General features: G+C 38.1%; 1 protein-coding gene across 1 annotated transcript in view; it reads left to right on the forward strand.

Annotated features, from left to right (window-relative positions):
* The window catches only part of GYPC (glycophorin C (Gerbich blood group)), a 28,137-nt gene extending 18,384 nt beyond the window's left edge, over positions 1-9,753 (forward strand). The window contains exons 2-3 of the mRNA XM_021526316.3: positions 6,560-6,610; positions 8,865-9,753. Coding sequence (XP_021381991.1) covers positions 6,560-6,610; positions 8,865-9,061 — 248 coding nt within the window. The 3' untranslated portion in view covers positions 9,062-9,753. The remainder of the gene's footprint in view (positions 1-6,559; positions 6,611-8,864) is intronic.
* The last annotated feature ends 208 nt before the right edge of the window (positions 9,754-9,961 follow it).

Here is a 9,961-nt window from a genome sequence, read left to right on the forward strand (position 1 = left end):
CCAGTACGTGGTTGAAACTGTTCAAAGTGGAAGGGGAATTTGAGGGCACTGACAGTTCTTTTTCAGTTCTTTTGGGGGATAAAGAGAAAAGTTAGTTTAAAAAAAAATTCTGTGTGTTTTTTAGTTTATATAATCCTTTAAAACAAATTTTTTATCTTTTAAAATTTGATATGTGTTTTTTATTTCAAAATATAGACTATCTGTTCCTTTTAAAAGATCCTTATTATTTTTAACGTAAAAGAATTTCCCAAATGTCATTAATATTTTCTCCTTTTCCCTCTTATCATTAAGGGATATCATATGATTACTTTTTGACATCATATGATATATATATCATATGATTACTTTTGAGATACTTTTGTGTATCTCTCCATCTCTGATTTTCCCCAACACCCAATGGCAAGTCAGCTTCACAAAAGAAGGAGAAACTGTCAGTGAAGCCATTACTACCACAAACATTCTAAAACATATTTTCTCTTATTTACTTCATAACATTCTAGAATGGTCAAAAACGATTTTACTAACACTGTATACTAGAATCATATGAGATTAAAATTATGTGACAATCTAATTAAACTAATTTGATAATTGCTTTTTATCCTTTCTATGTTAGGAAGTGTCAAAAAATCTTGAACAGACCTTTATTTGAATGAAACAGTACTTAGTCTGTTTAGAATTAATGCCAAAGTGCTTGTTAGCTGGGATAACAAGAGAATTGGGCCCAGAGCATTTTAATTTTGTAGGTATTTTTAATCTGCAAGGTATAACTTACATTTTCAACACAGTCCATTTACTTGTCCAAAAGATCATGTGATTGTTGTTGCTATATTACACCATTATTTTCCTTATAATAATTTAGTACACAAGTGGCAGCCAAATTATTCTGTCTCTTTTCCAGATTGACAGATGAGGAACTGTTCCTTAATTTTGAAAGAACAGCCTTAATGTGTTTCATAGTCTAATGGGAGATGGTGATGACTTTTTCAGCCGAATATGTCAAATTGATGGGTTCAGGCTGATGACCCTTCGGGACAAGAGATGCCAGCTCTGGCAGTGCACTGCACACTTACTGTTATATTAAAATAGGTAATGAATTTTTTTTCATTCAGAATGGCCTCAGTGTGATGCATCTGATATTGTAACGGGCCAGAGAGCAGCTTGAGCAATTAACATATTTCTAATATGAAGTTTTCAGAAGTTGGTTTGACTCATTTTTACAGATACAGCTGCAGTGAACCAGTTCTAACTATAGCTTGTAAATTAAATTGGTGTGCTAAGGTTAATAGATTAATGATTTTCTCATGAATGCAGTGTGTTGGCAAGGCACAAATATAAACCAAAGGGCAAGGAGGACATACCATAGTTGCATAAACAATGGAGGTGTTAAGAATTCATTAGTTTTTCTATATTATGTGTGTGATAAGAAAAGTCCTGCATCAGTGGAGAAAAACAGGGACACGTTAGGACCTGCTTCTCCAGTCAATAGGAGCCGGGACTGCAGAAGAGCATACAATGAACAAAAAGGTTGCCTTGGAAAGAACAGTTATGATAAACACATTTTTATAGAAATAGTATTTTTTAAAAATTAAATTTCAGTAGTTATAGAAAAGGTTTTTAGCAGCTGCAAAAGCTGCCTGGTAGACTCCATATACTCCTCAGTGCTTTCATAAGTTTATAATGTTTTACTGAACCCAGTCAAATACTTTAGTATCATTCTGAGTGGAGGCAATTAGAACCTCACCTAAGTTCTTTACATAAAAAGGCAGTCTTATTTTTAAATTACAACTGTTTAAAAATAAGGCAAGATTAGTATCGTATGTTATGCTATCTCTATCTGGCCTGAACCATGAACTGAATTAATGAACTATCATTCAGTTTGAACATCTCCCTTGTTTACTGGACATGCATGGATAGACAGTACAAATGTTTAAGACAAAACCATTAAACATTTAATAGCCAAACCCTAAAGACACCTTTCAGCTTACAGACAGAGACTGCTTACACACCACTGCCTGCAAGAACTCAGTATTTGGGGCAGTTCTGCAAAGCAGATCCCTGGATACACTGAGATAAGGGTGGGTTGTTCCTCACTTGGAAAGTCCCATTAGCAGCAGATTTTCATAAAGTAATTAGGTGAGATGATTCGAGATGAAATCTTCCTGTGTATTTCCTAGCCTGCATGCCTAGGAAAGCCCTGAGAAGGAAATTACTGCCTCAAGGAGTTCAACCATCATTCACATGGAGTGAATAAATTCAAACCACTTCTTATGCAATGAGATCATCATTGCATAAGAGAGATCAAGAGAGACATCAAGAGAGAGAATAGGTTGCACAAGAAAGCACTTAAAGACCTACTTGAGTGTAATTTAGCAGCCAAGGCTTTGTCTGAGATTGTAACCTAGCAGTCAGCAATGGAGCATCATGATAAGAGATGCTGGGGTTTTTAAGAATCAAAAGCACAAGCTTGTGGGTAGGAAGATCCTGAAAGAGGGGAGCAGGAGCAGTGCTGCCTGACTGCTGTAAAACCTGTGTTGTCAGAGCTGTTTATCATACTGATATCTGTATATTCACTCAGCCTGACAAACTCTAAAATGCAGGATCAGCCACAGCTGCATGGGAATCATGACAATGTGAGTTGTAATCTTGGGCTTTTCATTCTCTACTCAATGCTACTAGCTTCAGTCTGGAACTTTATCTTCCAGAAATTGGAGAGGCCTTTGGAGACGAGAAGTTTGGTGTAAGGTTTACAGTTATACCATGAAATTGCCCTTGTGGATTGCATAGTAGAGATTTGGCAGTTCACACCAGTAGATTAAATCTATCCTGTAGGGTCATTCCCACACATCCCTGTCAAATGTGCCAGATGGGGATCCCTTTGCAGGTCTGGTTTTCCTTTCATGCTTTTCCCCTGTGTAAATCCATAGCAATCAAACGTGGGTGCTTAGATTGTTGACTAAGGTCCTGAATGCAGAACCACCAAGAGTACAAACAGTGGACTTCTTTTCTGGAAACAAATTTAGCAGGCAAAAATGATGCCTGAAAATTAGAAAGCTTGAAGCTTTGTACAAGTTTATTCCATGTGTCACTGACAGTAGCCACAGAATCACAAAGTATTGTTTCCTGCAAGGGGCAAAATCTAAACTCTGAGCTTTCTATGCTGAAGGGGAGAAAGTATTTGGGATGAATATGCCCTTTCCCACCACCATATAAATTGAACAGCTTGTCAGCTGGAATGTCTTAACATAGTCAGGCTTCTAAAGTAGCTCACTGATAAGTCTTGCATCTTTCTCAGGACTGCCATTATACTTTGTGTTTTCCTTAAAGACCTGTTCTCTGGTGTCACAAAATCATGTCAAAACCACCCTTTCCATCTACAAAGAACATTTAGTCCTTGGCATTGTAAAGAAGAACTGGAAAGATCTACTTGAATGAAGCTCAGATATAAAGAAAGAAAGTGTAAATTTAAAAAAAACATATTTTTAAAGCCAGTGTCAGGATTTTGGGGTGGGAAGCGATTTATGGCTTTTAGTGGTTCAGATTTCCAATTTATAGAACAAAAGAAATAATTACAACTGTCAGAAAAGTGCATCATGAGAATAGGAGAGTGCTGAATCTCAAGCAAATATTTTCACTGCTGGACCTGACCGCTTCAAGCAAGTGTTCCTTAGCAAAAATTGAAGGGGATAGATTAAAACGGGGGGGGGGAGGGGGGGGGGTTAACTACTAAAATTCATCAAAATCAAGTTTAATTGGAAAATTGTATGTGAAGAAGGTAGTTTAACAAATTTAGCAGGAATAAGTCACCACTGGCTATGTTAACATGCAAGTCAGTTGCACTGGTGTGCCACTTGTGAATCACAGAGATCTGCTTGCAGTATTTAAGTCAGGAATATTTTTGGGACTTTCACAGGCTGCTGCCTTCTCAGCAGGATGTGATTGATGAGAAGGAGACAGGTAGCAATTGTCATTCTATTGCAAAAATTCCTTATCTTTAAATTTATGAGCAAAACTGGAATTTGATGAATTTCAGGTCGTGACAGAAAAGCATTTCTTTCTCATCATTCTGGCTTTTAGAAAATACTTTCCAGCAACAGACAATTTGATTTGTGTGTTCTGTTCTTGATTTGGTCAACTCATTCTGATGGCCAGAAATTTTACGAAAAACATGTTTCCCCACAATCTTTTGATTTCTGTGTGTCATGGTAACCAGTGGCAGTAAATAATAACAATGTTCAAGCACATTCAGAACCAGATTGTAGCTGGACAAGGGCCAATATAACAGGGGGAGGAGGTGTTGCAAGGACAATTCAGCAACAGATGACACAAAAGATGTCCTTGAAACAAAGGGAAACCATCAAAACAGGTGCAACAGCAGCTATTGAAACACAGACCTCTGAGCATTCTGCATATGAAAGAAGAGCAGAATAAAGAAGGTACAAGAAGGCCAAAACCATTGCTGAGCTAAAAGTTCCTTCAGGAAGCTGGATGTCTTTTTTGCCTCAGAAAGTGAAGATTCAGTCCTCAGTAGTACAGAAATGCACTGTATTTCTCACTCAGACTGAGTTTAGAGAGGCCATGCTGGGAGTCCTGGCCAAGCAGGGATTCCCTTCTGGACAGCAGCCACTGTTCCACTCCTGCTCAGGGAAGATGGTCTCACTCCATCACACGTGCCTTGCGTGCTCCTCGGCCATATTTCAGGAAGGACACCACTGCTTGAACCTCGAATGCCAATACTTTCACACCTGCCTGTAATATTGCCATGAACCACATAGATATTTTTGGACAAAGTGAAATTTCAGAGACAGTGAAACAGGGATTAAGGGTCTCTCTGTGATCTCCATCAACAGTGCTCCAAAACTGATCTGGGGAGCAGACCTTGGCTGTCTGGTCATTGGTGGTAGCTGCAATGTTCTGGCACTCTGACTGATGCAGCAAAAGGCTGTCTGGGAGGACAGCAAACCCGTTCTGTGCTCAAAAGGAGACACAAAAAAGAGGAGTCAGGCCCTGGTTCTTGTAGTAGAATGGGAGCTGTGGTGAGAGAAGCCACATCAGGTGTCGGCTGAAGGGCACAGCACTGCCAGCTTAGCAGATCAGTGCCAGCTGTACCATAGCTCAAGATGAGTCCTGCATTCTGTTGCAAACTTAGAAAGATGGAAATTAAAACTTTTCTGCAAAGTGATGATACTGTAATCCATTATCAAAAAGCACAGTGATGGCAAGTCCTAGAGATAAGGCACCTGTTTGTTATCTGAATCTGAGAGGCACCTAAGAATGCCAGGTATGAGCAGAGAGTTACTCATAAACTTTTTTTTAATTAAGGGGATAATAATTTGATCTGGAATTAATGTTTGGCAGCAAGCTGTGTGGCTTGGAAAGCACTTTGGAATTCACACCTTCAAGTGTTTGATTGCTATAGAGGAGCCTGCTTTTTTGGCATGCAGCATGTATTTGGTGTGTAAGAATATACAGAGCATTTTTGACCTTGAGGCAATTAATCTCTTCTGAGCACATGGGTTTTGAATAGACATAGGCATAATAGGAATTTTTAAATGACAGAAGATGTGCTCAATCTTTTCATCAGTATATAGATGGAAGAAAATGTGGGAAGGATCTCTGGGGGAGAGAAAAACACTCTTACTTTCTAAAAAAAGCACCTCCCATGTTTGAAAAGAGGTGGATTCTTTGAATCTCAGCTCTCCTCTTTGTTGCAAACTGATGTTAGAGACTAGACATGAGCAAGGAGATAACTACTGATAGTGTTTTGTCCTTGAATCATAGATACAGATATAGCAAAAAAGCATCCTAGGTAGCAATCGTAGTGCCACTCTTGAGTTTACAGAAGGATTTGGAGTTACATTTTCCTGTTTTCCAGTGAGCTTTTCTATGTACGACATTTACCAAAGGAAATTTTTTAATAAAATTTTAAATTAATTATAATGCAATTTATGCTATTTGATTTACCAGCACTGAGTTCAGACTTACTCTAAGTGGAGACTGTGTTTTATACCATACACATGAGAGACTTGCTGTGATTTCAAATGTAAACTGTAAAGAAAACAAATGCAAAGATTAAAACCAGGACATTTCAGATAAATAAATATTAATTGAAATCAATACACACAGATTAATTTGCACAAAATCAAGATCCAGATCATGCTCTGAAGAGCCATAAATGGGAAAATAAATAGACATCAACCTTTTTTTTCCTAAAACTACCTTTCTGAGAGTAATCACAGTACCTAAATGCTCTTAATTTAAGCATTCACTGGAGGATGTTACAGGTAAGTGCTCATAATACACAGTAGGTGTTTCCCTGGGGGCCATGATAATTTGCATAATGTGCTAGCTATTTCTTTTCCAGTGTTATGATGGCAGAAAACTGTTACAGTAAGGCTAACTCTAATGTGAAATTTCATAAATGTCTTTTGCTAACAAGAGATATTAAGTTCCGAGTTTCACAGGTTAAAATAATACAAAATTGCCAGTACAGTCATTGCTCCTCCATATGATCCAATTTCTTTTTTATAATTAACTTTTTTGTGTTCTATTCTATTTATAGATGGAGAAGTGGAGAGCCCCACAGCTGGAGCAGATGTGGCTGTTATTGGAGGTGAGTAGCAGACCATACTAAGCAGCACCATAAGAATTAAAACAGCAGGTTTGTTGATTTCTTGCATTTTGCAAAACCTTGCTGACAAGACAACAGGAATGGCACAATTAGAGTTAATTAGGCCAGGGGGAAGTCTGCTCCCAGAGGGGCTATTGGCAAGATAACAAGATGAGATAATGAGCACAAACCATACACTCAGCAGTACCACCCTCATCCATCCCCCATTTTAGGACAAAATATCAAATGATCCACCAGAAAAGTCAGTCCCTGATTTCCTTCAGTATTCACTGGGTCAGGCTTGTCCTTTAGTACAGAACCGGTGGAGCACCTTTGATTTGAGTGATGTTAGCTTCTACCAGCTGACCCTTTATTCTTACAGAATTCACCACACTATATTTCCTGGTGTTCCATTAAAGCTCTCTCATGCATTTAAACTAAATACAGTTGTCAGAATAAATGAGCAAAGCTACATTCACAGAGTGAACCTGTCTTTTTATTTTTATTGTGTTTGTTCATTTCCATGCTAACACACTAATTTCAGCCATTCACAAGGGGCTATACCAATCATTAGTGCAAATTGGTGAGGTTCTGCTATATTTCCCTCAGGTCCCATCTCCTGTAACTTTAATTTCAGCTTTCTATGAACAAGTAGCAAGTAAATTGATTTGTACTTAGTCCCCTAGGCTTATTAATATTGTGCTACATCTAAAGCCTATTAGAGCCTCTTGTGTCAAGGGATACCACTGAGGTCCTAAAAATTGATGAAGCCCACAATGCAACCATGATATCATTTTCAACTTGAAGTTCTTTGTATAAGCGATTTCATTCCTGCTAGCAGTAACTTTACCTTCCAGAACCAAGCACCATGAAATCTGGGGGATAATGTCAAGGCATATCTTTAAAGACAGAGTTATAATCTTTATTTGCCCTGCTAATATTCTATCTATTCCTGTGTTTTTATGCCAGTAGGGTTTACTCAGTTGATCAGCATCAGTAACTCAGTTTACTGATGCTGATAAATCTAAAGCTTTGGAGATACACTTACCATTTACCTGGAATATGATATGCAAAAAGAGGTACTCTCCACCTCCCGTCATTGTCTCTGCAGAGTAGTAGGCATTTCCAGGAGCAGTTCTTCTAACAAACATAAAATTCACTTCTAGAAGAAATTACCCCACACACATGCACCCTTCACTGACAGCAGAGAAAGCCCTAGGGATGTTCTGTTCTTTTTAGTGTGTATTTCTGTAATATTTGGCTTATTCCTGGATTGATGTTAATACAGCATCAGCTCAGTATCATGTACTCATACAGAATCACAGCAAAAACATTTATAAGTGCATCCTGGATCCATGCAAAAAATCATGTTTAAAAAATTGTAAATGTCACACAAGTTGAATAAACTTCAAAATAATTATTTTTTTCAGAATTTTTAAGTCAATAATTTGATCTGGAAGAAAAGGGATAGACTTTGTAGGTTTTTTAATAATGGATTTGTCATGGACTTGTCTGTTTTATGGACTTCTACCTTTCATAATGGAAAAGGCTCATTAATGTACTTTCTTTCACTAGGAATGTTTCCATTCACCATTTAGTCCTACACACATTGAGGTCATCTATAGAAATTTTTGTCCAGTCAACACGTAGCTGGAAATTAGCCTTAGTCCAGGAGACAAGAAAGATCTACCCAGAACCCCTTCCTTCTGCCAGCTGTCACTTTCACATTCATTACAATCAAACTTCCATAATTAGAGCACAGAATGAAATGGCAGCTTGCAAATGCAGAGCAGTTTCAAAGCCACATAGCTCTGCTATTTGTTGAATGTCCCCTATGAAATACTCTGTTCCCTGAACATTTCCTGAAATTGAGAACACTTGAGAAGGCAGCGTTAGGTTGTGTGCAACACCCCCCACCTTGGGTGCATGTTACCAGAAGGATGAAAGAAACCCTTTCGTTTTCCTTTATGTTCTTTTATTTCTCCTCATTTTGTAATGAACTTTTAGCTCCAATATGTTCAATCAAATCAAGCCATTGATTAAAAGAAAGAGAGTGAGAATTTTTCTAGTATTCCTGCAGTATCTACATCCCATCTTGTTTTTTGCAGTGTGTTCTGACTCTGGCCACTGCAACATGCAAACCCCTTATGACACACGGACTTTTCCCTACCCAGCAACTCGGGTCATGATGTCTGGCTGTGAGACACTTCTCGTATTTTATCACTGGTGATACATTTAAGTGGTCTCTTTCCTCCAGGTGTGATTGCTGCCGTGGTGTTCATCCTCATTTGCCTGCTGGTGGTGATGGTGAGGTACCTGTACAGGCACAAGGGCACCTACCACACCAACGAGGCCAAAGGCACCGAGTTCGCCGAGAGCGCCGACGCCGCCTTGAAGAATGACCCCGCCCTCCAGGAGGCAGTGGATGAGAGCAAAAAGGAATATTTCATCTGAGAGGCAAGGATTGCCATGGAGGCTTCCCCAAGGGAATCAGTCAGAATTATAACATCAACAGAAGTACTAAGAGATGGTTAATATGAGGATACAGGCGAACATCCTAATTGAAAAGTATCTCTCTGCTTTTTTTTGTCACTGGGTTGTTTCTTTTCTTCTAGCAGTGAAGAACTAAATGCCAGATATTGCCTGTTGATTTTATTAGCAACACAGCTGGTCACAGTTGAAATCAATATCAGATAAGAAGAAACAAAATCTCAGTACGAGTGATACACCAAAACCAGATAAAGATAGCAAATGTCAAGCCTTGACATTTGGTGAAAATAGCAGATGCCAAATGAAAACATCCTCTTAGAGTTAATGATGCATCCTATTCTGATACGATGAAGAACTACCTGAAAATGACTTTCAAATGGTAACAGAACAAACATTTAACTAGATAAAAGTGGTCTAGCTCAAAAAAAAAAAAAAAAACTATAGCCCAGACTTCCCCCTCCATCCTCTTAAAATATGAATTTTTATTGACATGGGGGAGTTTATGTTGGTTTTTTTGGGGAATTTACACTGGGATTTCCTTTTTAAATATTTGAATTTTATATATATATAAAAATCAAAGACAATTCAAAGAAATAAAACTCTTGGAAAACATGGAAAAGGTAAGAGTGAAGGATTTATTACTGACTTTCTCTGTATGGCAGCTTGAGAACTGCAAAATGTTGGAATTTACAATATAGATACAAAATAGTCAGTAGATTTACAAATATTATTCCAATTAGTCTGTAGGTTTTCTGCACTCATAAATAGGTAGATATTAAAAGGTAAATCATCCTGGTTTGAGCAGGCCCTTTGAAACAATGGAGCTCAGCTACCTTTTTTTCATGTACAATATTTTTGCCTGAA

This window comes from Lonchura striata, chromosome 8, assembly GCF_046129695.1.
Source record: "Lonchura striata isolate bLonStr1 chromosome 8, bLonStr1.mat, whole genome shotgun sequence".
Classification (NCBI taxonomy): domain Eukaryota; kingdom Metazoa; phylum Chordata; class Aves; order Passeriformes; family Estrildidae; genus Lonchura; species Lonchura striata.